We start from the raw sequence: 27938 nt of genomic DNA, 5'->3' as shown, positions 1-27938 counted from the left end.
AATGCTAATTGGCATTGTATTTTACATGGTTGGAAAGCCTGTTTATTTACCTTCACAATGATGTCCAACTTGTAAGGATCATGCATTTGTGGGATGAGCAGCACAGCCGATTATGTGGGTAGCACCCAAGAAAAATTTGCCAAAATGCTTTGAACTTTTTTTCCCAGTTTATATGACATTTACCAATAGTGACATTGTGTAAACTAAGGAACAATTTGAAGTTGACAGCCCCTTTAAGACTTAACTGTGCTACAAAGAGCTCCAAGCACTTGCAGTGGAATGAAGTGTGCAGCTCACAAGTCTCTCCAACATTTAGCGTCAAATCACTGCATGCTTTCATAGTGACATGTTTTCACAGAGGGTGGTGAGAGAGAGGCGCATTCTTCCACCTTCAAGCTCCCTGGTTGTCCAGCGCCAGGCTGGTGTTGGTGACGTTGGGTGAGGGGAAGGGCAGAGTAGGCAGTGGAAGATATGAATGACGGTTGTTTTCTGATTTGTATCGCTTCCTTGAACTGTGTGGACCCGCCGCCAGTCTGCCATCCTTTCCACCCTTCCTCTATCCCTTTCCAAGGGGCAGGACAGAGTCAAGTTCATTGCTATAAAAGGATCTGACTAGGACTTTGTTTTAAAAAGGGGACTTCCAGAAATTACTACACCAGTAAATTACGACTTTTCATTAACACATGCCTACATACTCCAAATCCCCTCAGGCTTCAGACTTCAGTGTATTCTAAAAACCTCATTAATGTCATCAGCTCACCATGAAAACACACACAGACTTCCACACATCTGAAGAAGAATGATGACTGTGACTAGGTTTGCAAAAAAGCTAATTTAAGATTCAAATCCAAAGAGCCACAACACAAACATAGCACACCTTTAGTTATGTTTGCACATGAAGACAGACATGTAAAAATGTCTTTCCTGTTTCCTGTGGAAAGTGGCCAGGGAAAGGAAACTACCGTGTACAGTGAGGTGGCACAAACACTCAGTAAGTGTGCTTGAGTTGGCAGTTTGTTCCTGAACACTGCTGGCATGGTTAGACCATTAGGCTGATACTGGCCAAAAACAGAAAGAGACTGAAAGAATGAAAGAGACAAAAAGGCAAGAGAGGGACAGACTTCTGATTTTGTCAGCCTGTGCTGTGCGTGCACATAGCCTTTATGTCTACTACAGAGAGACAGAATGAGATTCAACAATTCGTCTCTCAGGCACAAACACACCGACCACATCGAGCTGAGATCCGGGCTTTGATCACTCACATGCAGAATGACTCCTTTCTCCAGCAGGCTCTGTTTTTTGGCAGTCATCACAAAGTAGTGCGTGTCATCCTTGTAGTAGACAATGTTTTCCAGGTCAACACCTGAAAAAGACCAGGAGAAAGCCGTGTTGTTATATACCGAACACAATAGTTTTCCTTATTGTCATAGCTGGCTGTCATGTCGTCATTAGAGGAGCAATTACCCGACTCAGAGCACATAACCAAAGCCCCGGGGACATTGTCATGTCAGCAATAAACTGTGGCAGGCTTGGCACCAGATCTAATGTTAAGCATTTTAATTGGATGAGCTGACAAATGCAGAATGGTGATCCAAGGACAAATTATTTATCCTGTTTACTTTTATTTCTGCAAAATATCCCTTGGCATCCACTGTTTCCAGGAACTAGTTGGAGATATTACATTTCCAAAAAAACACATCATTTTTTTTTATGCCGTGTTCACTCTATGAGTGACACAGCAACATCACAACATCCATTATTTTTAGCAAATTTTCGCTAACTATTTCAACTGTTTATCCACTACTTTTAGTTAACTTTCAGCTAACTAACTTAAACTTTTAGCTAACTATTTCAACTGTTTATTCATTACTTTTAGTTAACTTTCAGCTAACTATTTCAACTACTTATTCATTACTTTTAGCTAACTTTAGCTAACTATTTCAACTGTTTATTCATTACTTTTAGTTAACTTTCAGCTAACTATTTCAACTGTTTATCCATTACTTTTTGGGATGCTTGTACATATCCTTGAATTGTTTCTGAACATCTTTAATGGTTCTAACGACCGTTGGATATATGCCGTTTACCTATTCTTTCATTTTCTCCCATACTTGGTGTGGTGTCACTGTTGCATCCGCAATTTTTGTCTTCCTTGAAGTATTTATTTCACCCATAATGCATTGCGCGACAGCCTATCTAAGTCAGTCTTACATTAGTCAGTAATAGGGAAGCTTTAAGCAACAGGTACATTTAAGCATCTATAGCAAGTCTGACTATTTAACGACATAACTACGTCAACGAGTGCTTGAGCAACACTTCAACGGCGACTCTGCGACAATGTAGCTGGCCAAGCTTGGCCGTTTTGTTGCTTGTTGTCGGTCATAGTGTGTGAACACAGCATTGCAGTTACCTCAAGAAAACAACATTAAAACAATGCAGAATAACAGACCTGTTGCTTCTCTGAGGTCTTGAAAGAACTTCTGGTTGAAGATGAAGGCCACCCCGCTGATCTCCTCAACCTTTGCTTCTGCTGATGTGTGCCTGTTGATGAAGTTAGCGGTGATGGCGATGGCGAGCTTGCCCCGGAACTCCTTGCGCCGAAACCCTGGGGGAAAGCAGACCTCAAGGTCAGGAACCAGTGGGCACTGACCTGAACTGTGACACCATAAATTAAAAAAACAGAGAGTAAACCCCATGTGCTCATGTTTGCTTTTACAATATATCAAACCCTGCAAATGCACACTGTACACTATAAATGCAACCAGACGTTCTGTATCATGACAACATAAACAGTTTTTCTAGGTTTGCAAGCTGTGTGATTGCAGTTCATCGTATTCCCAGAGGGAGCCTGCCGCTTCCCTTCATTGATGCAGCAGTCAGTAATATAGATAGGGGTCATGGTACTCTGCTCCACAGGGGGTTACCGCTGCCAGTGTGGCTGTGCGTGAAGCCCCAACACTAATAGAGGAAACAGACAGCCAATTCAACAATTCCTATTGTGCTCTACTTGGGAGAGCCGTCAGGAATACTCTTTGGACGTAGCAGCCAGACACAAACAAACACACACAGATGCGCACAAATGTCCATTCATACATGAGGAACGGAGTGAGGTCAGGCACCCGGCCACAGCTGTACACAAGTGAGATCATAATCGTTCTAACTGACCTCCAGGTTTAGCTTAGAAAAAACAAATACTGCTGTTTGTGCTTTGTTTAGTCAAGGAAGAAAACTGCATTGCTAATGCATTTCTCCCAGTCAGTACATGAGGACTTGCCTGGTAGAGTGTTTCTCCTTCCATCTGCTCCAATGATGACATCAAACTCCAGCTCGTTGACAGGGTGTGTCCTGGGGTGGACCTCAGCCCTCCAGCCTATCCCTGAGAAAACACACAGCATGTGTAATCAGACAGAAATGCATCCACAGAGCCAGCTTAAGAGCCTCTGACAGATAGTTCTCTGATGAAACACACGTTCTGTTTCCGTTCATTTTCCTTCAGCTCGTCTTTCAGCAGTTTGACTCACTCACTTTCAGTCTCTTGATCTCCTGGCGGCTCGATAAGACCCTTGAACTCTGCGTTGACATGGATCTCAATGCCCAGCAGGAGAGCCACTTTGAGCAGAATCAACTGAAGCTGACGAATACCTACAATACAATACAGAGAATTTGAATGAACTGCAAAACACAGAAATGCATCTTCTCTTCTAAACATATCAAATCCCTCTCACAAGCAAATATGTCATATACAGTACAATAGTAGTGTAAGCCCAGGTGGCGCAAAACATGTCCAGTGTACTCACTGATATGATCGATAGCACCAGCACAGAACTTTCCATAGAACTTCTTGGCCCCGAGGCCCCTGAGGTCCGCGATGGTGAAGGGCCACAGGTGCAGCACATTGTTCCTGGAGAAGGCATCTCTCTTCTCCAGCAGCACCACTTTGGCTCCCAGGAAAGCAAGCTCGATCGCTGTACGTAGGCCGCATGGTCCCGCACCAATGATCAGACACTAAATACAGAGAGAGGCAGATGTCATAGACAAGTTATAAGAAATATGTCAACCATACACAAGGAGAACTGAAGCAGGACAGCAGAGTCACTGCCCATCTTTCACCACAGGCTTAAAAACCCACCACTTCAGACTGCGTATCATTCGTTAGCTTAGCTAATAGCTATGTAAGTGTATTTTAGCTTGACTTATCTAAGCTAAGACAAGACAGACAACATAAGATAACATAACATAGACTAAGCTAAGATAAGATAACATAGTTAAGATAAGATAAGGTAGAACTTTATACATCTCAAAGGAAAAATGTATTAGTTGGTTTACTTAAAGGTGCTAAATGTGAGATTGGGAGCATTTCTATTGCCTCTGCATGGCTCTCATCATGGCAAAGGATGAGCCGGTAGCTCGCAGCTAATGGTGCTAACAGTGGAAACAAAGGCAAAAGTGCTTCCACAACGACTCAGTCAGTCGGGACGGCATTATCAGCTGTAACCACCGTATGAGAGCAGTGCAGAGTGGCGGCCGTGAGCTAACTAGTGGGGCATGCTAACATGCATTAATATGCACTAAAAGGCACAAAAAAGACACACGCGACCGGCCCGGCTTTGTCAACAAAGCACAGAGAAGCTTGGATTACAACACACACAGAGGCAGAATGACTTCATGCTCTGCTCAGGTAGACATTACTCCTATATCTTTACATAGCAAATAGTTGCTGGCTGCTATATTAATGTTCTGAATGTCGTATAGAGCACCTTTAAGTTAACTTTATATGTAAATCACAGTTCAAAGCTGCACTAGTCTTTCAATTCAACAGTTGTCAATTCAGGTGCTCAACAAAAATAACACAGTCAGTTTATCAGCTTCAACCCTTATTTTGTAGGGCTGTGTATTGGAAAGAATGTGGCGATATGATATGTATCATGATACAGGGGTAACGATTCAATACATAACGATATATTGCAGTACTGTAAGCAAGGCGATATATTGCATGTTTTGAAATCTAATTTTAGGAAAACTGTCATAGTATACAGACACACCTCCATAAGCATAAAATCTGAGTAAAAAACAGTCACAATGTAAAATGGGTACTATGGGGACTAACATCATCACACATGAATACAATTGGATTCATTGGATCCACAAAAGTCTCAGCTTTCCCGTGATACCTAATTTATGCATTTCTAAGACTGTTTAGGGACCCGAGTATGCATAAATATTCAAATACACCATTTTAGAATAGGTGAAAATAAAACATGGCAAACTGAGGCCGCTACAACCTCCAAAAGACAGAATAGGGGACGGGTCCGCCGGCGGGCCGCTGGATTTTTAAGAGGTTAATTAAAAATCCATACAGCATTTTGGAGAATTGACACAGTATCGCAAAACATAATACCACAATACTCAAATGTATAGATATTTTCATACACCCCTATTATTTTGGGGTTGTACACACTGCACACCAGAGGAGGTGACAAATCAAATTTCCAAGACTGAAATGAAGTGAACCGTCACCTCAACAGAAGTGAAAAAGTGTACCTGCAGTGCCCTTTCACATAAAGAAATCACACACCAGTCTGGCTGGTAAACATGAGCATCACATTACATGATTCCTGAACATCGAGGATCAAATTTTAGCTCTCACTGAACTTAAGCCACCAAGAAGCAAAGCCGCCCTTAAATGAACCATACAGTGTGTAATGATCCAGGCTTTACCTTTGAGTTGGCACAGGCACGGCCCTTCTTGTACTCCTTGTGACAGGCCCGCTTGTCTAACTTTGCCCAGAGCGCCTTGGCCTTCCAGTAGTTGAGTTTGGACTTGAGCTTGTGATAGAACACCCTGTACTCGCCGGGCTTGTATTCCAGGTGGTCGCACAGCTCCTGGAACGCCTTGAGCGTGCCCTTGAACGTGGTCCCCTGGACGAAGTTGTCGAACAGGACATGGGACTTGTTCACCGTATTTCCTCCAGTTGCACCGGCGCCTCCATCCCCCATAGTCCAGACTCACGCAGGGCTGTGAGGGCCCTTCACCCCCCCAGGCAGGGGTCTCTGGGTCCAGCCCCAGCCCTGGAACAAGTTCGCTCTGATGAAGGGCTCTAACTCCCAGCCTCAGGCATCCTCATTCTGTCTGAAAAAGGGAGAGAAATAAAAACTTAGTGAGTCATAGACGATAACGCATAAAAGCAAACTGACGAGATTACAGCTTTCGAATGACTAACGCTGTCCAATCCAACAGAAACTTTAATTAGATGCAAAGAACCAACTTGTGATTGCCTATGACAAGGCCTACCTGCCTCTGTTAGCGGCCTCTTAATGAAATTGGCCCTGGTCAGACAAGCAGCAATTGGGGATAAAGTCCAGGTCATTTAAGGTCTCACTGTTATTATTCTGCCACAACATGACCCCAAATAACCTCTTATCTGTCTAGGAATGAAGCTGCCGGATATAGGAAGGGCACTGAACCCACACAAAGCCAAACAGGAAACACTCATCGCACAAGTGTGTAGACATGTCTTGTGTGTGTGGCACAAATCCCTCTAGACAGACTCCAGACACAGGAAATAACAAGTTCACCCCAAAACACTATGAAACAAAACACAATCCTAGTCATTCAAGAAAATGATTTGGCAATAGAGCAATGTTTCAAGAAGCCAGATAGTTTTATCCACTGTGCGTGCCCCCTGGTTTGCTATAGCTTCCTGTGTAGATACTGAGTGTGAGTTGACTTTCACAGATTATTTACCTGATATGACTTGCAACAAGTGCAACTTGCGTTCTGCGTTTTCACCCCCAGGGGGGTGAGATCATTCATGTCGTTGGGCGTCTGTGGCTCAGCTGTCATGGCTGGAATGTCTTGATAGGCTCTCTGTCTTAAACTCTGACTTTATTTAACAGCATGAGCAGCCTTTAAAGGTCAGTGTTACTCAACATCAGCAAGCATGAAAGGATGATAAGGAAGAAGAGGATGAAAGAAATGCAGCAAAGCGCTAGGGACAAAAGTGGTAATGATGACTGCAGAAAAAAAAATCATGTTTAATCCAGTCTAGTTGCTAAATAATATATATATATATATAGTATATAATATTTTGATGTTAATAAAAATGTAGCCGAATACACAAATATGTAGGATATTACTACTGACATTCCTGTAATATTGCGTCTCAACGTCTGCTGTATTAGCCATGTGTTTACTGCGTGTTTATTTGCATATAGAGCGGGGAAGTGAGATCGGATCACAAGTGGCCACTCAAGACGCATGTGGAGACGCATTCTAATGCAAGGTGTGAACAGACATACTTAAAGCTGCCCACTTGTGATCCGATCACTGAGGACACGCATGTTAATACCAGGTCTGAACATGGCCAGAGCGTTTCACACAGAGGGTGAAAAAGAGGTGCTGCAGCACAGCCGATATTAGAAAAGTAAAGCATTTTTTGAATATTAAAGCATTTAAACATGTTCTAGTAGAAACATTTATGTTTGGGACAGAGTCACCATTCGTGAAGACAGGGCTCAGTCACTGAAATCCCGAGGAGGAACACATGAATATTTACACCGTCAGCTACTTTCTCTGGAAAAGGCTTGAGCTTTGTACTCCACTGTCCAGGATGTTGAGCTAGTTCACGTACACCAATGTAGTCCCAGTCCCAGTGGCAACACATGATGAAAGGGAGGCAGGTACAGAGGTCAGCTGGCCTCCTTTTCACACACTGCCAACTCCTCTCTGCAGTGAAAACAGCAGGCTCTCTGGGTTTGGCTCTGCCTCAGTCAGTCAGTCAGTCAGGATCAGGGCTGAAGGGTGCAGCTGTGCCACAGCACAGACGGAAAGGGCTTCTTCCAACACAAGCATTGAGATAACCTGCTACATCATTTCCTCTATAAAACAAGCTGTAAAGGTCCATCTGCACCTGAAGCAACTACGCTTTGAGGTCATGTATGTGCATAGTATCATTTTAGTAGCTTCTATGCAAAATTGTGTCCGGCACTGGTCCCTCTGTTTGACAGTCGAGATCACACAAACATCCGATCGATTGGGTGTCACTGAAACAGTCAATGTTCATTACAAATGACTCAATCAATGGCTCATAATTCGCTAGTCAATAATAATGACTGTGTGGGAAATAGGCAGGGCAAACACATAAACGTCACTCAAATAGTTATCAGGCAGCTGAAGCCTGTTCCTGTTTATCTCCACAAGGACTCGAGATGCTGCGGTTGATTGCAGAGCAGACTGAGATTCAGTCAGGCTTGCAGTTTCTTTAATGTGCAGCAAGTGCTGCTGGGGGGCCTGTGATAGCACGCTGCGAACGGATGGAGATGAAAGAGAGTTTCAAGGTTATTTTCTATGCCAAAATAGGCCACTGTATTAGTTCTCAACAGCGATGTAAATTGTAATCTTATCAACTCCAAAAAGCCTGACAAAACAAGCTGCTCTGGATTCTTCTTACACTCGCTCTTTGACCCTGCTGCTGATGGTTTTCAACTTACTGACAGAAGGAAAAGCAAAGACATCACAATTCATCAGCGTCGAGGCTGTTTTGTGAGGCAGGAGTAGAAGAAAGCGGGTCATCTCAAACTCCTTGTTCAAAGAGAGACTCATGGAGCCGTAGTTAAAAACAAGACACATCAAACAGAACAGGAACCTGAGAGGATGGTCTCAGAGGGGCAATAAACTTCACTTCATGGTGAAATCAAGGACCAACTTCACTCTCTTCTTGCTATGCTACTCTCCCCCATTCATAGCAAGGACCGAAGGGATTCCCTCTGTGGGCTTTTCATTTTACTGTAATGACACACAGTTTATGGCAATGCATGAAAAGCCAAGCACGGGAGATGAGAGGATACCGTCTATAACTTTTATGACCCACATCTGAGAAAGTTAGCAGTAAACATCCAACACACTTTGAGCTCTTTGGAGGAAACACAACTTACTGACTGACATGCTGTGACACAGTATGTGTGTGTGACATGCTATACACACCCTGACCCATCGTAATGGCAACACTAAACCTGGCCTATCATTTGAATAACAGTAGCCTCCTGCAGGGACCCATATGCTCGCTCAACGGTAAATGTCGCACCATGTGTTTCTGTTAGGCAGAGAATGGTGACGGATTAACACATCGGCATTACTGGCCAGAGTAGCAACGTGACAATAATAGTATTAAGTGAGGGGTGGGGTGGGGGATAGGGGAGGGGTTATGAAATAAGCAACTATTTCCTGTTTTTCTACAATACTAAAATTCCAACAAAACCTTTTTTAAGTGGACAATGAAAAGAAGAAAAATCACATCAGCTTTGGCTCACTCAAAATCTCCCGACATCCGGATGAGCTGCAGGATTTCACGCATTCGCAGAATTCACACGAGAATTTACACACACGCATGCAAAGCCTTGAACACACGCAGCATCCCCCCCAGTACGTGCGCACACACACACACACACACACACACACACGGCATGCCTTTGCTTTTTTACTGGTTGTATTACATCATCCTCTAATCTAAAAATAGAGCCAGAGATTAGGCCACTAGGCTACACGTTTGACAGCACTGCTTTTACTGTCACTACCAAACAGACTATAAGAATTGGTTTAAAAGCCTGAATGAATAAGTATATTGTAAATTAAGTTTCTTAAATTTGGTCACTGTAAAAAACAAAAAAAACAATCAAGGATGCCACAATATTTATTTTTTTAATTTTGCCTGCATTTGATTTGCATTTTCATTCCAGGATAAAAAGCCACAAGCTGAGAGAATAGATAATAACATGGTGTCCAAACATGTAATTTTCTCTGTCAGTATAATAGAGAACAGAATACCACGGACGATCAGAGGAGTTTGGTGTGGTGCTCTCTTTACTGCAGACATGGTCAGCAAAAAAAAACAACACAGCAGCTTTGAGGTAAACAAGTTAAGTAAGTTGCTTAGCGGCACTGAATAACTGGGCTGACTGTATAAGCTTGTGTCTCAGTGCGTGTCCTCAAGTAGCATTTTGTCCTCCATGCAGTCTCCAGCTCAGGGATGACTGATGCTCAGAGGACACCCTTGAGATGAGAGTAATATCCCATCCTGTCTCCTCCTCTCATCCATCGGGATACTTGGCAGAGATGCAATGAGATCTTTCTCCCTGAGCAGTATATGTCTTCACCATAATGGATGTACAAGCAAGAACATTTAGTCCGTCAAACTTGTAGCAGACCGCACCTTATTTACCCGTTCTAAAACCCTGTAATAATAGCTGGATCTGACTGTTTTATGCCTCGGATGATTTCTTCCTGTTTGCTTTAAGACAACTGCCGTTTTGTCTTTGTTCCTGACAGTTAATGATCACCTTAACATCCCTCTTGTACTCACTATGATAAGTCACTGGAGATGGGTTGACTACAATGCTAATTACAGAGAAATGCAGCTGCAGGTGTGGTCTATTCAGGGGCTGCCTGCAGCTGTAAACAGAACATACTGACAATAACAGTAGAGCAGTTAACTCTTGATTCACCATTATTTGCTTCTTCGTTAAGGCTGCCACGTCTTGATTAGTTCATCACCTAGTTATCTTGTACTCAAACAGCTTAATGAAAAATCCTACATGATAAATCCTTCTTAGTAGGGTTGGGGGGAAAAAGATCAATACAGCATAGTACAGCGATATTTTGCGTGGCAATATTGTAACAATGCACGGACGTCAAGTAATGATTATCTTAACAATCCAACGGTCCGCAGGCAGGTCGGGCCGCTCTTCTGTCCTTCAGAGTTTGTAGCGGAGAGTGAAGATAGTGGTAACATATGAAACTATAAACCTAAAGAATCGATTGGTACCAACCATGTCATGTTAGATTGTCAGAAAGAATGTTAAATAAAGCTCCAAAGCTATGCTAAATTTTGGCGAGAAAAAAATGGCACGGCCATTTTCAAAGGGGTCCCTTGACCTTTGACCTCAAGATATGTGAATGAAAACTCTGAGATGAACAGAGGGAAAACTGTATCTTATTAGATAAACAGATGTTGACAAACTGCATAATTTGCAGTTTAAAAAATGTAATAAATCGTAATATATCTCATCGCAATACTATAAATATAGCATATCGCAAAATGTTTAAAATCGCAATAAGATCATATAGTCACATAAGTATCGTGATAACAATACCCCCCCCTTCTACCCACCCCTTCTCTACTTCTTAGCATTCCCACCATACCTGCTTCTTTGTCCTTACTTTCATTTATTTGTCCTAGTTCACTTTAAACACTACAGCTGTCTGTCTGACATCAGTGTCTTCATGCTATATGTCCATTATATGTGCAAGTGTGTCTTTGCTGAAATATTTAACTCCCAGAAAAGCAAACGTTTCAATGTTATGAATATGTGGGTAACCTAATAATGAAATAAAGTCTGAACTAGATGCAGTAATCCCAAAGTCCCATATTGATGTGGTGCTGTAGTCACACAGTGACGCCTCCAATTACAATTTCCTCTTCAAAGGAGTTCGAGAGTGTGTGTGTGTGTGTGTGTGTGTGTGTGTGTGTATGCTCTGTGCACAGCTGTGCATAACAATTAAGGTGCAAGCAAGATGCAGGAAAACAAGTCCATTCATAAATTCAGTCCTTTGTCCCACATACTTAAAAGCATCCGACTGTAATTTCTTCAAGTATACTCTTTTATTCATATTTCAAAAGGACTGAATATTTTGCCGGGGACGTTCATCATTACTGTGTCTGCCTGTAAACCGTCGCTGTAAACAAAAGAAGGGAAATCAGAGCCTCGGGTCAAACGCTGCAAGCTATGTCTGAGAAGTATTATCCAGATTCAAGTCTATAAACACAAGAGTAAGAAGCGTGTTCGTCTAAAGCAGACGACCAAAAACTGGTAGAAATATAATTACCTGTATTGACAGTAATAATGGTTCACTCCAAACATTACCACTGCGTGTCAACAGAAGGATAATACGCATAAAGCTAAAGTCAACAAGGTGAATGAATAGCTGTGTTACGCCCTTTGATATCTGTTATTGTCCAGATATATTCATTATGCCCCTATGCAAACCACTAAGCTCAGCTCTGCTATTCATACAAACGGGATCAGCCGACGGGAGTGCAGACCGTAGTGTGTCTGTTCACATCAGCAGACATGTCTCCGAGCTCACAGAAGAACACAAACATTTGTTGACTGAAACTCAACTTGCTTCTGGCAGAGGCGGTCTCCGGACCATCTGGCGTTTGAATCACTTCTGCTTCCGACAGTCGGGGCTGCGCCGTGCAGCTGAGCACTTCATTTTTAGTTCGATGCAGATTTTCACCGACTCCAGCAAACAGATCAGCCTGCTGAGCCGATAAACATATGAATTCCGTGTTGTCGTCTCGTAAACGCCAAACAGACTGACACATTAATACTCAGCGCGCTGGAAAAAACATCATGTTCTCGGTCAAATGCATCACGTCTGTGATGTCCTCCTGGGACAACACGCGCATACAGGCTCCTACGCTTTGGCCGACCTCATCACTGTCTGGTACCTTGTGTCATCTTCTCTCTTTCCTGTCAAACCACTGTGTGCTTCCCTTCAAATGGATCCTCTTTATTGCTTTAGGGTCAATTTAAAAACACACTCATTTCCTTTACAGCGGACCACTTTCCCCCCGCTCAGCAGGTCATGGACATATTTCTACTGTAGTGGGGTGTCGCAACCAGCTCTAGGTAGGCTTGAAAAGGCCCAGGGTGAAGGTGTCACTTTACAGCCCCTTTCGCCCGGACGAGAGACCTGAGGGATTGGGCGGAGGACGGAGCGGTCACAGCCGGTGTGCACGGCGAATCCGCTCCAGGTGGAAACCTGCGGCCCCACAGCAAAAGCTGGACCGGAGAGGCCAGACATACAGCCATCCAACGCTAAAGATCAAAGTAAGCTCTCTACAGATATCGAGCGCCGTCTTTTCTTGTTAAATGTCCAGTGTAATCGGTAACACCGGTGTTGTCACAAGTTTATCAACCCGTGAGAAAATGTCCTCACCGCCACATCCCTAGATGTCATCGCCATTAATATTTATACAACCAATGTGTTTATGATTAAATTGTTAACTAGAGCACAAAGTTCTTTATTGATCTAGCCTCTTAATTTTGACTCAAAGTGCACCAGATTGATGCACTTAACTTGTAGGCTACAAAATGTTCTTTCAAAATGCATGAGGATTTCCAAAGTCAACGAGTAATAGGGATGTGCATTCCAAGCAAAAATACAATTATACAATTATTCAAATTTGTGATTATGATTTTTGACATAATCGAGCCGCCCTAGATTGTAGTAAAAGCAGTTTCCACTACCTACCTTTTCACTAGTCAGAGTTAAACTGAAATAGAACAGCTAAGAAGCCGTGACCAGCTCCACTTGACTGTCTTAAATTGTGTAATCTAACAGGATAAAGAGATTGTAGGTCAGAGGTCGTACTCCAAGATTATTACTGGTCCCAGTCTGCTCAGCTGCTCTACTTTTACTGTAGCCGATATTAGACCCATTCCAACCATGACAGGGGATTTCAAATGGATTGGTTTCAGAGTGCAAAATAGCACAGCCAATAAAAGTTAAATTAACATCAAATCTCTGTCTGAGACGACTCGGGGGACGACAAAGGGTCTCTCCTATGAAATCCATATTAGTAACGGCTTCGGGGGAGTCTGAGTCTGTGCCCAGACTGCTTTCTTATGGGTGTCAAACATGGACGATTAGAGCTGCCTGCCAGCGCTCGCCGCAGCTATTTGAATGAGGAAACTTCTTAAATCCCAACTCGAATGCCACTTCTCCCACCTTCATGCCTTTCATAACCCGAGTGGAGCAAGCACCGCAGCTGTGCAGCCATAAACACAGTGAACCACAAGAGGGGATGGAGGGGGAAAATGCAAAAAACGCTGTAAAGCACAGCTATTAATAGCACTGCTTGTAAAAATCCTTAAAATATTTGCTTATCTCTGTTATTGATTTGCATGTTTCACACACCGTGTGTGTAGTGAGATGGAGGCATGTGTGTGTGGTTACTCATATACTCAGATACCATGCTTCCCAGCGAACAAGGAAGTGTAATCTGAGAGCGGTAGGCAAACACAGCCAACAACGACTAGTCTCCAGGGCTTAGTCATGACCGTTGTGGAATGGAGGCATGCAGGAGAGAAGGAGAGGATGCCTCAGACATACTGGATACTGGACCTGTTCAACTGATTGTTTTATGTAACAGAAGAGACATTTTAATGAATTAAGATCTAAATAATCAAAAGCTGGACAGGAATTAGGTCTGTAGTACATCTAACGATATCTAACACGTCAATCAGAGTGGTTCTATTTTTTTCCTGGCAAACCAAAACCTCTGAAATTGATTCCTTTGTCTCTCTGTGTGTTTGAACATGAAGGATGATGGACAGGAATATAAACAACTGGGCCAAGACAGAAAAACTAACCCTCGAAGGCCTCATAACTAAATCACACATCTAATACACAAAGGCTAACATACACAATGGTATGTTTCTTGTTCTGGCAGGCCATGGGAAACTACAGTAAAAGTCTCCTCTCGTCTCCGTATTAATTACAAAGCTAATAGTTCAACTTGGAAGAGGCTCAGCAAACGGACAGAATTCTAGTATGTCTGGATGGCTGGTGAATTTAACAACCGGGCAGGCTGGGAATTAGCAAAGAAGTAACAAGAAATTAAGCGGGCTCAGTTTTAAAGCTAGAGTGAAGATACTGGCATCATATGAAACTAGAAAACCTAATTCATTGGTACCAACCTGCATGTCATACTAGCTTGTCGTGAAGGAGGTTAAATAACGCTTCAAACTTGCGCTAAATGTTGGCGAGGAAAAACTGGCATGGCCATTTTCAAATGGGTCCCTTGACCTCTGACCTCAAGATATGTGAATGAAAATGGGTTCTATGGGTACCCACGAGTCTCCCCTTTACAGACATGCCCACTTTATGATATTCACATGCAGTTTGGGGCAAGTCATGTCAGTCAAGTCAGCACACTGACACACTGACAGCTGTTGTTGTCTGTTGGGCTGCAGTTATGATTTGAGCATATGTTTTATGTTAAATGCAGTACCTGTGAGGGTTTCTGGACAATATTTGTCATTGTTTTGTGTTGTTAATTGATTTCCAGTAATAAATATATGCATACATTTGCATAAAGCAAGCATATTTTAGTATTAAATACTTGACAAAGCTCCCCTTCAGGTAAATTTTTAACAGATAAAAACTTTGTGATTACTTTGTGACTAATCACAATTAACTATGCAATTAATCGCGATTACATATTTTAATTAATTGACAGATCTAGAACTGATATTCCTGCTACTGTGTGATTATTTGCAAGGATTGACTGAGCTGAAAGGGTGGAGTTATGGTTATGATACTATTTATAGTTGTTATACAGGAGAGATTTGTCCTCTGACATTTGTCGGAAGGAGAAAAATTGTCAGAGGAGAAATATCATGATAAAGAAAAGCAACAGATGTCTCTGTTTTACTTCAGAAATTGATTTACATGTATGGGGTATATACATAGACTGTATATAAGAAGTGGACGTCATAGTCACCGTGACGTCAACCATCGGTTTGTGGACTGTCGTTTTGAAGCCTCGAGTTCGGAATTTTGTCCGTCTCCATCTTGTTTTTTTGCAACCAGAAGTGACACGAGGGAGGAGCTAAGTACAACCAAATGCTGAATAAGACATTTTTAGGCGACCAAAAAGGTTATAATTAACTTCCATGAACTGGAAACACACTGTGAAAGGGTTCAAGTTGTAAGTCAAAAACAAGGACAACTCCCAATGCCGTGGTAGCAACCTGTCAATCACAAGGTAGCCACGCCCTAAAGCATCCCCTGCTTTATGGTCTATTTGACTCTAAATGGGACCATAATTTACTAAATGAACATCATGCTGTATTGAAGAAGACTTGAAACTAGTGATTGAGACCATAAACTCATGTTTACAATGTTTACTGAGGTAATAAATCAAATAAGAAGTAGGCTCATTTTCTCATAAACTTCTATACAATCAGACTTCTTCTTGAAACCAGAGGAGTCGCCCCCTGCTGGCTGTTAGAAAGAATGCAAGTTTTAGGCACTTCCACATTGGCTTCACTTCTCAGACCATGGAGTTGCCCACTGGGTATACACATTACACATACAAGGTGTTATCTGTTGTCAACATACAGACAAGATCGAAACAGTAGAAAAACCTGCAATATTCTGATGTTAAGTATTAATCCAAATAAGCAGTAGAAGAGCGAGACAAAACCTATTTCACTGAGGAAAAACACATGACAAAAACACTGCCATGACAACAATGTCCCAGGCCTCATCATTCGACACTCTGAGACTCATTCTTTCCAGATTTACCAACATCAGTGCCTCATGTGAATTAACGTTATGATCAATAACGTCTGACAAGACCAAAGAAACCGACGGCTGCCATGCAAAGCCTTGATGGGACACCCAGCCGGCACGAGCCATAATCCTGTCATATCCACACTTGCTTTCTCTAATCTCAGTGCGTGGGCGCGGCGGCTGGGAGCAGTTTGGATAGTAAGCAAGCTGCGGGATGTGTGGGGACGGTTGAGATGGAGGGAATCAGCAGAATGAGCTACTGGCAGCTCTCTCTGCTGCATCAACAATGACTCGCCAAACAACACCCATATCTAGACCTGCAGATGCCTTGACCTTTCTCAAGGACTCAACATCCTTAGAGTTGGACTTGTGACAGCCTGTCAGAGAGTGCAGTGAAGCAGCTGCTGGGAGCAGGCAACCCCGAGGGCTCCAGTTGCAGTTGAGAGCTAGATTACGTTCCCACTGAATCAACTACTGGAGTGAAGAGCAGGACACCTAATAGGTTGACTGTAAACTGAGGACTGTGGAGCGTTGGCATGCAAATATCAGCTATCCTCATTGGTATGAGGTTTAACAAGTGAGCGCATACTCAACTCATTATCTGATATTTGCTCGAGTCAACAGAAATCCCTTGTTTGCACTGTTACATTACTGCTGCATTTGACTCTTCAATTCACTGATTTATTTGCATAACTAAGCAATGATATAAAAAAAGTATATAGGTTTTTGACAGGGCAAAAAAAGGAAGACACATCTGTATTTTCAGCTGAGATAACTTGAGAAAACTGCAAGTCAATCCAAACAAGAACAACCTGTAAATATGCCCCAATGTGACGGAGAGAAAATAGAGTCTACAGACAGGAGCATGAGAATATGTACTGCAGGAGTGTCTCTTCACCGCCTCACATCGCTCAATCATTTCATCTCCCTCTTGCCAGATCCACTAAATAGTTCAGCACAGCCAGGACCAGAGGAAGGTCGGCCTTCCTGTGCGAGCTGTGCAGAGCTGCAGGCTGATCCAGTAGGAAGGTAACTTAACACCCACACATAGCCATGATGGAGCACGATGCTGATAGCTTTACAGAAGAAAGCATGAAAACAGATTCCTTTACACTTTAATCCCCCGGCCATCACTATATTACAAGATGCAGGCGGTATTCACATCAGGTGCAGTGAGCACAGATTACATTTTAAACACTGGATGAATAGTACTTGGCTATAAATCATGTTTTAAGAAATAAACAGAATGAGGGAGGGGGGACTGATTAACTGGAAATGAGGTGACGTAGAGAGATACGCCATAGAGGCACAGCCCCAATAAATTAATTCTAATGTGAGAAGTCTTTTTCCAAATTAGAATTACCACCTTGTGATTGTATGCCTCCGTCAACCTGTTAAGTTGCAGTTTACATCCATGTCTGTCTAATACGTCATCACTTCATCCCTGTTAGACATTTGTATGAAATTGTCAAAGTTTCTTGACAATTTCATACAAATGTTCTTCAAAAAAATTCTTGACTTTATGGCCGAAAACGTGTTTCGTGAGGTCACAGTGGCCTTGAACTTTGAACACCAAATTGTAATCAGTTCATCCTTTGGTCCAAGTGGATGTTTGCTTTCCTGAGACATCACGCTCACAAGAATAGTACGTACAGAAAACCCGAAAACATAATGCCTCCGGCCACGGCTGTCGCCAGCGCGGAGGCCTAATCATTTATATTTCCTTACTTCAAATCTTCAAAGATTTTCCAAGGCGCATGCCTATATTGCCTCCATTTTCTCGCTATTGGCCATAACAACATGTGTATCATTAAAAGGGCTGAATGATTAGGATAGAAGATTAGGAGCATTTCTATTGCCTCTGCACAGTTCTCAACATGGCGACGGCTGAGCCTGTGGCTCGCATCTAACGGTGCTAACAGTGAAAACAACGGCAACACTGCTGACAGAGCTAACAGTGTTAACCTGAGGGGAAATAGGAAGGTGGGTGCTATGCTTTCGCAACGATGCTGTCGGTCGGGACGGCGTTAACCGCCATATGAGAGCAGTGCAGAGCAGTGCAGAGCAGTGCAGAGCGGCGGCCGTGAGCTAGCCAGTGGGGCTCACTCACATGCACTAAAAGCACATGCAGCCGGCCCAGCTGTGTCAACAAAGCACAGAAAAGGATTAGAACACACACAGAGGGAGAGTGACTTCATTCTCTGCTCAGGTAGACATAACTCCTCTATATCTTTACATAGACAATAGTTGTTTGCTGCTATATTAATGCTCTGGATATCGTACAGAGCACCTTTACGATTTTTGTTTCGCTGTGTAGGTCTTGATTACCTATTCAAAACCACTTTATTGATACTGTAACAACAACCTGAAAAAATGTCAAACATAAGCACAGAAATACATAAGCACAGAAATACATAAGCACAGAAATACAAAAGCTTATTAGTTTAAGTAATCATATTTTAAAGGAATAGTTCAACAGAAATGTAATACAAATGTAAATATGACAATATGCGATTCAAGGGGAACCCCCGCATTGTGAAGACAAACACGTAATTTGGTTGGACACCATTGTGCCTGTAAAGAGGCCAAAACTAACACCTGTGTTCACCGATCATATCTGGCAACCTCCTCACCTGAGACACAGCACAGGAATACCAGGCGGGCACCAGGCAGATAAAATGTAGTTTGTCAAGAAACCATTTCTGGTTATGTACATGTTAATCCAACACGACACGGTGCGTTGTGTAAATAAGTGAGCTCTAGAGGTGTCTGTAGTTGTATTTTTTTTAAAGTGTAGACAGAGCCAGGGTAGCTGTTCCCCCCCCCTGCCTCCAGTCTTTATGCTAAGCTTAGCTACCCAAGTCACGTCTACAGCTCTGACTAACTGACTTCAACCCTCTCATCTCACTCTAGGACAGGGGTCAGCAACCTGCGGCTCCGGAGCCACATGTGGCTGTTTAGCCCCTCTCCTGTAGCTCCCTGTGGATTTTTAAAAACAATTAGTGGAAATGAATAACTGTTTTTTTGTTTACATTTTCATTTATCATTGTTGTAAGTCTATGGTACGACGGAGTATTAGGGCCACATGGAGGGAAAAAAATAAATCTGAGATTTCGAGAATAAAGTCATAATATTATGAGAATAAAGTCATAATAATACGAGAATAAAGTCATAGGTTTACGAGAGAAAAAGAATCATAGTATTATGAGATTAAAGTCATAATATTGTAAAGTAGTCGTTTTACGTGTTATTTTCTTCTTTTAATTTTTTCTCGTAAAGTTATGACTTTATTCTCGCATTATTATGACATTTTTCTCGTAATATTACAATTTTTTTTCGTAAAGTTATGACTTTATTCTCGTAATATTATAACTATTTTCTCGTAAAGTTATGACTTTATTCTCGAAATCTCCGATTTTTTTCCCCTCAATGTGACACTAATACTCTTTCATACATTTGCACTTGGGTCTTCACTGCATTAGACTTATATACTATAAACTTAGACCTATAAACTGTGTTACTTTCATCACAATGCTCAAATATTTTGCGGCTCCAGACAGATTTCTTTTTGCCTAAAATGGCTCTTTTGATAGTAAAGGTTGTTGACCCCTGCTCTAGGAGAAAAAACATACTGTAAGTGTATTTCCCAAAATATTGAACTATTCCCTTAAAAACTACATCAACCAAACTCAGCTTGTGTTTGGGGAGTTGAGACAGCTGCTGTATGAAGCAGGTGTAAGCTAAGCATCTTTCTGTATAATTAAGCAGGTAGCCTATAGGGGCCTCATGGGGGCACAAACAGAAGCCCTCATATTACCGACCCATACTAATATGTTAAGACTCGTATTCACAGGCTGTTACAGTCAAAAGGGGGAAAAGAGGTCAATGCTGGCAACCCACAAACAGGTCTCCAGCCAGGAGAGACTGGGCCCGTGTAGGTTTGTTTACTTTCTTCTGGGAAAGAACATTTAGTGGGCTTGTTTCTCAATCAGGCCTGCCAGAGAAGAATTCACCTCTTGTCCAGATAGGCAGATAACAAGAGCCAAGGGCTCGTACACACACAACCAGAGTGAATGTGAAATATGATGTGGTCTCTAGAGGGATGGACGGTTTACTGGAGTGAAAGGGCCTGACATGAGAGGGAGGTTCACGGCTATATGCTGAGCAGCTGTTAGATGCATACCTGAAGCCTGATAGCTGAAAAGGACAAGCTGTTATGTAGGTTTCACCATATAAAGATGTGTCAGAATAAGACCTGACTAGTTACAGCAAATCTATCGGGCTACACCAGCCTGATGCTTAACACCTGTGGGGTTTAGTGCTCTCTTTTGTCTATTGGAGAACAGAGACATTGTTTATTTATCACGAGGATCCCAGAGTTCAGACTTCAACAAAGGTGGTAGTGTCCACTAACTTCTAAAATACCAGGTAGCAGAGGCAGAATGATCATCTGTTCCTCGACAATTATCAGCCAGTAATAACATTTTGAATAGTGACTTTAAAGAGGACCTATTATGCTTTCGTGGTGATGTCACCAAGTAACACATTTGCAACAATACCGGCTAGTTTAGCACGCCCTCAAACAAAGCTAGTTAGAGCAGAGCTGGAGCGGAGTCCAAAGAGTTTGTTTCGGTTGACCAATCACAACAGAGTGTACCAGCTGACCAATCAGAGCAGACTGGGCTCAAGCAGAGCGTTACAGACAGGGGGGGGCAAAAGAGGTGCTGCAGCACAGCCGGTATGATAAAAAATAAAGCGTTTTTAGAACATTAAAGCATGTAAACATGTTCTAGTAGAAACCCACAATACAAGTATGTACCTGAAAGTAGGCATAATAGGTCCTCTTTAAACAGAAAAAAACAGCATAGTCGATGAGGCTGCGATACATTCTGTAATACGACAAGATTAAGTGCAGAGAACCGAAAAAAAAAAAGCTGGCCTCCATGTCATTCAGCACATACTAAGCATAAGCAGTTAGCACACACATAGCTGACATGGTCATGTGACCAAAGGTTATATTTGAGTTACAAAGGTCTTTGTCAGTGGCCCCCTATTTCCAGAGCCGAATGACTATGTTTAGATAGAGATATTTAAGTTGATGTATGGGGTAAAAGGTTTGTGTTTAAGTAACAAATGGCTTAAACCTAGAAATGATTTTAACATGTTTGGTAAGGCTGTGTATTTATGCAATCAGAACAGTGGGATGTGCATTTGCATTTATCACAGTCCCTGTAACATCCAGCATCATAGTACTACTTTGAGAGAGTACAAACACTGAGAGGGTGCATCTCTTAGCAAATGAAATAAAGTATTGACTGAGTTCATCTTTGCACATAAAGTATTAATTAAAAATGTATACAGTGGTTTTGAGAATCGATACAGTATCACAAAACATAATATCACAATATTAAATTTTTTCTACTTTTTCTTCCACCCCTAATGTTTAGGTATTAGGTTGGAGATCGCTGACTTTAGGTATGGGTTTAGTGTAGTAACAGTCTCACAAAAGCGAAAGGGTGAAAACGTGGGGAGTGTTGGTATCCAAGTGGTTAAGACACCTCCCACGAAACAGGTAGCTACAGGTAACTGGGTAACTGGGTGCTGTACACTTGTTAACACTATTTAGCAAACAATGAGCTAAAAGAGGACTTCACACCTCCACAGAGCTGAGGGAAACTGCAGGGCTAGGCGATATCTCTTCATTACAAGCAGCACCTTTAATGACACAGGTATGAGTCAAGGCAAGTTCCATTTAACAAGACCATTAACCTGCAATAATTTGGATTGAAGTGTTCACTGGAACTTTGATGGGAATGATTTGAGACATGACAGATATCACATGCAGGATTTGCAATGAGTCATGAGCTGTGTTTGTCTACTAAACGGTTTTACAGCCACACTTAAAAAAAACTGTTTGATTGCTAAACTTTGTGTGAATCCTCTGTACACCTGCGTTTTGAACAAATTTAGTCGTACAATCAATAGAGGATAAAGTAAGATTGTGCGGCTCTGCTATAGGGTCAGCAGCAGACTGGCAAAAGGTAACCAGTCTCATTGGCCTAAAGGAATGCATCTGTTACACTGGCCTACCTCTGACCTGCAAGGTACAAGAAAGAACTAAGTCTTTAATCCGGAGCTGTGAGAAATCACCAAAACACATGGACTGGGGCCATATTTGTAAGTTATACGCCCAACATCAACCAGCGGCTTTGCTGTTAGTCCTCCAAATCTGATCTGCATAATGCCCAATAAAAAAAAATGGATTGGTAGAGAAGGACAATGGTGGCAATTCATCAACCATCTCTCATGTCCTTAAAGGACCTCAACACTTTAGGAAATGGGATGAGAATTAGATCCTGACATAGGTCTTCAGATATTCTGAAAACAATAACCTACTAACCTTAATGGTATCTTAATGGTTTCTACCAGGCGGTTTGGTTTTACAATGTCTGTCTGACTCAACTCTCAGGAATACGCTAATCATCACATGACCTCATTCAGTATTAAGGACACAGCTGAAGGGAGGACATGGTATTTGTCCTTCAACACACTCATTTCCTTACAGTAAGTGCTTCTTGCGGAACACAACCCTCAAACAGTTAAGAACATCCCATTAGCATCTAGTTACAGACTCCTTTTAAGGACTATAATACGCATGTTGGTTTGATCAACAAGGGCCAGCGAGCATCTGATGAGTCAACCACAGCAGCAACGGACCTCGAGGCTAAAACCTGACAGTTGGGGTACATCATCCAGCCGCTCATGACACAGCAGGAGCCGCCTTCAGAGGACTTCCTTCCTTCTCTCCTTCCTTCTGTCCTTTCATCTAGCCATGTGTTTCCAAATCCGTGGTACTTTGTAGGGTCGTGGGGGGTCATGGCGAGACAGGAACTCACTCCCTCGCTCTGAGAGACAGTCAGCGAGGGGTCAGAGTGATTCAGCTTCACTTTTCCCTCTAAGCATCCACACTACCTTCCACGGATGCAGCAGATGGCATAGATGGTTTTGATCATGCTCTAAAGTCAAATCAGTGGTTATTAATTTTATGCTGGGCAGTTTCAGGCTATTTAGGATAGTGCATGAGTCCACTTTGTCACAAGGAAACTGCATTTTAATAATAAATCAATAATTTTACACAAAAATGGTCCCCCAGAGTCCAACATCAGAACTGCGCCCATAGCAACGGTCTGCTATAAAGAAACAGACAGTAGAACGCTGTGATTGACCAATCAGAATCGAGTATTCAATAAAGCTGTGTAAGATATATATATATATATATATATATATATATATTAAAAATAATCAATACTTTGATGATATATATATCATCAAAGTATTGATTATTATTATATATATATATATATATGTCCAATATAAGTATATAAATATCTGTTTTTGGCTAATCCGTTGAATTTAATACCGGTAAAACCAAGATACTGTCCTGTAAATCCAATTGATATAGCATGCAAATTAAATAAATAAATAGTCTATATGAAATAACCACAAGGTATAGCTTATTTTTGTATATTCCTGTGTGAATTAAATACTTGACAAATGAAAAGTAATGAATATTTCCTCATTTTATTAAGAACTTTAGTGCAAAATTAACACAACAGTTTCATATGAAATTATAGAGATAGCTAGTATGTGTTTGTTATTATCAAATCATATTGGATTGTAGTAGACAACGCAATTGTGTATCATGATATCTCAATATATGGTTACTTTATGAAATGATTCCATTGAAAGACGATAAATTATCATATTGAATTACCGCCCAGCCCGGTGCCGAAAGCTATTCAAGTCACAGTTGCCTCATTACAAAGTATGCTATAGCAAAATCTTCTGATGGTAGACATTTCTATGGTCTCAGGATATATATATTGTCATATCACCTATACTGTGCTATACTATGGGGAGATCATTTCACTTTGAAAATTAAGTTTCAAATTGTGATTGAAGAGGTGAAAGCCAAGAGGATTTCTTTTAATATGTTTTGGTTTGCCTCTTGAGTGCATTCCATTGGTACAGAATGACATAAATAATTAAGTAATGTAATTTTCAAATAGAGATAAAGTCCACAGAAAAACAAATGTCAGACTGACACAGAACTGTCCAACAACCAGACAACCACAGCCTTCTCCAGTTCTTCCTTGTGCTGAGTCAGCCACCGAGCAAACATCCTCCTCCTTCTCCGCTCCACATCCTGATCTCTTAAGAGGGAAACTCTGAGTTATGATAACATATGCGGCTTAACAGAGGTAGCACATCCCAATTAACGTCTGCCTGCGCTGCAACACCCTCTGACCTCAGAGAAGATGTCCAAAGTCTAGCATTTAAGCTGCTACAGCCTAAAAAAAGGAGTCAAAAAGGGTCAATATCACTGATCAATAGAACTAATCACTCCATCACTCTCCTGAGACAGCATAAGAGTCTCTGTCCTGTCAGGTCAGGACCTTAATGCTCCACTAAGCCACAGACTGACTGTGTGTGTTGATGTATGGTCCAATATGGGTCAGCTGGAATAATACGGTAATTGTTACTGTCGTTGAAGTCAGCGTGCAGTCACTCAAGAACAAAAAAAGACGCATCAAATAAAAGCATGCATCAGTGAGAGAATTTGAGTGGCTTATGTGACTCATAACATGATGCCAAACTTGTACAGTACAACATGAAGGACCTCTGGGCACAAATCAGGAGCATCGAAACAACAAACATCCCTCAGCAACATCATCACATCATACTCCTCTTTGGTGAACACACCAGAGGGAGAAGACACTCAAAAACTGACATCAATTGTCATGGTAACACTGTTTGCCTTCAACTGGAATCTTTGCTACAGTGCCTCTAACAGATGCAAACAGCTATTGTACTTCAGTTCAGTGGCTTCTCTAACGCAACATTGGAAATATTTGTGTTGTTCTATACTATTATGCAACACATGTTTGTAAAATATTGTGTTAAAATTAGGGCTGTCAAAGTTAACGCAAATTTGTTTTAACGCCACTAATTTCTGTAACGCATTTACGCAATCGATCTTTCGGAGGTTGTAGTGGGATGAGTTTTAAAGCTAGATTGAAGATACTGGTATCATATGAAAACCTAAAGAATCCATTGGTACCAACTAGGTCGTCTCGAAGGAGGTTAAACAATGCTCCAAACCTGTGCTAAATTTTGTTGAGATAAAACTGTCATGGCCATTTTCAAAGGGGTCCCTTGACCTCTGACCTCAAGATATGTGACTGAAAATGGGTTCTATGGGTACCCAGGAGTCTCCCTTTACAGACATGCCCAATTTATGATAATCACATGCAGTTTGGGGGCAAGTCATAGTCAAGTCAGCACACTGACATACTGACAGCTGTTGTTGACTGTTGGGCTGCAGTTTGCCATGTTATGATTTCAGCACATGTTTTATGCTAAATGCAGTACTTCTGAGGTTTTTTTTAACAATATTTGTCATTGTTTTGTGTTGTTAATTGATTTCCAATAACACCTATTTACATACATTTGCATAAAGCAAGGATATTTGCCCACTCCTATGTTGATAAGAGTTTTAAATACTTGACAAATCTCCCTTTACGGTACATTTTGAAAAGATAAAAAAATGTGTGATTAACTTGTGATTAATTTGCTGATTTAATCATGGGCAATCATGCCATTAATCGTGATTAGAAATTTTGAATTGATTGACAGCCCTATAGTTAAAAGTAATGAATGGGGGTTGCAGAAATGTTCCATACAAAGAGAAAACACCTCCATAACAACAAATATTCTCCCCTGAGAGGGCAATCAAGTACGGTACATATAATTGACATATATTTTCCGGTTTAGTTATTATGACAAATGTTGTCAAAAGTACTCAAACAAAACTTTGAAGTCTAGATGTTTGAATGAGGCATATCTGTATTACTATTCAAGATTCAAGCCCTTTATTGTCATTGTGTAGTACAACGAAATTAGATTGTGACAATCCCATAGGTGCTAAAAAAGATAATACAATAAAAAAAGAGATAGTGCAATATAGATCTAAAAATATATATGTATATATAAAATATAATACAATATAAAATATAAAAATACAGTATGTATATTGATGAGATGACAGTTTTGCCAGATGACAGTTTTGCCAGATTATTGCACAAAGTGTCCGTCAGATAATTATATAATTATTGCACAGCATCAGATAATTATTGCCCATTCAATAATACCCATCAGATATTGATCAATAAAATAAAGACCAACGTCCAGGGGGGAAAAGGCTTTTAAACTACAGGATTGTGTGTAATAAGATGAGGATATTTCAACATGACTGATTGAAGGGTAAATATTGCCACCATGCATCCACAGGCTATATCCCTTTTAACAGGCTGATAGCTACACTGTTGGCAAATGACCACTCATCATGCACCATTACAGCAATGTGCATGTTATAATGCAGATATAAAAGATGTCAGATTTATGACAGGACTATACAGGATTAGTTGCTGTATTAAACCAGCAGACCGTGACATTCCCAAACGTGCAGAGGTGCAGTCTGCAGCTCCCAGGGCAACAACGTTACAACATGCACCACCGTGTTTAACAGGCGATCCGGGAGGAAACCTCTCTTCTCTTACCTCTGAAATCCTGTGTGTTTATAGTCCACTCCTATATGTCGCGAATGAATCCATGTCCGTGTGTAAATCCACAGTAAAACCCACAGTAGAGGTGTATTATTGAAGTGCTGGCTGAGGCCAGAGCAAGAAGGAGCAACACAGCAGAGGAGAAGGCGCAACTTGAAACTGACAGAGAGGGATCGGTCCAAACCATCACCACGACAAGGAGGGGGGGACCGGGCAAGTCTATAAAATAACAGCACGTTACCGAAACATCGCAATTTTATTAATTTCACTGTAATTCATGCTGCAGGAAGAGTTCAGTAGAGGTACATTTGGGCGAAACCGTGTTAAGTTAGAATGTATCTGGATTTATTTGAATATTTAAGGTGTAAACCCCCCACTACTACTTGGAGTGAGCCTGCGTGTTTTAACTCAGTTTAATCCGATTGGTCTCTTCCAGCGTGACGCAGCAGTACTGCTGCCTTCACGTGGTGTCAGAAACATCAGTCCTGGTTTACACAACAGGGGAAAGGCAGGCGGGATTTTACATGATATAAGAATTGCAGAGATTTTATTACAGTTCTCATTTACTGTAAAGTATTCATTGATATCTGGTGTGCGATTGTGCACCTTCAATAAATACTGACTTGTCTTGACATGAGATGTTTAGAGAGGTTAATGTCAACAACTGATGGCCCTGAAGAGAGCTTAATAATAAGAATGAATTCCCATTAGTAGGTTAATGATAATTGTCTACAGTCAAGTTCAATAAGATTAAATCCTATGATCTATTATTGTGTGTTTGCTAAAATGTATACCCCTTATCTTTAGTCTTGTTGGGGAATTAAAAGCAATGCATGGGCCCCTGAGTCTGCATTGTTGCTGCTTTGTTAATTGAGTTATCAGAGTAATTCAATGAGCACAGTGTTTTACATGGCCTCTGTATAGGCAGCGTTGACAGAAGGGATAAGTCA

At 41.5% G+C, this 27938-nt stretch overlaps 1 protein-coding gene across 9 annotated transcripts in view; it reads right to left on the bottom strand.

Moving 5' to 3' along the window:
- The window catches only part of mical3a (microtubule associated monooxygenase, calponin and LIM domain containing 3a), a 108863-nt gene that overhangs the window by 50708 nt on the left and 30217 nt on the right, over window positions 1-27938 (bottom strand). For all 9 annotated transcript variants that reach the window (XM_074631773.1, XM_074631774.1, XM_074631776.1 and 6 more), the window contains exons 3-8: window positions 5719-6130; window positions 3798-4005; window positions 3526-3642; window positions 3275-3376; window positions 2450-2605; window positions 1263-1363 (exon numbers count right to left, since the gene is read on the bottom strand). In XM_074631773.1, coding sequence (XP_074487874.1) covers window positions 1263-1363; window positions 2450-2605; window positions 3275-3376; window positions 3526-3642; window positions 3798-4005; window positions 5719-5997 — 963 coding nt within the window. In that variant the 5' untranslated portion in view covers window positions 5998-6130. The remainder of the gene's footprint in view (window positions 1-1262; window positions 1364-2449; window positions 2606-3274; window positions 3377-3525; window positions 3643-3797; window positions 4006-5718; window positions 6131-27938) is intronic.

This window comes from Sebastes fasciatus, chromosome 4 (genome assembly GCF_043250625.1).
Source record: "Sebastes fasciatus isolate fSebFas1 chromosome 4, fSebFas1.pri, whole genome shotgun sequence".
NCBI classification, from domain to species: Eukaryota; Metazoa; Chordata; class Actinopteri; order Perciformes; family Sebastidae; genus Sebastes; species Sebastes fasciatus.
Note: the sequence above shows the minus strand (reverse complement) of the source record. Positions and strands in the feature narration are given on the sequence as shown.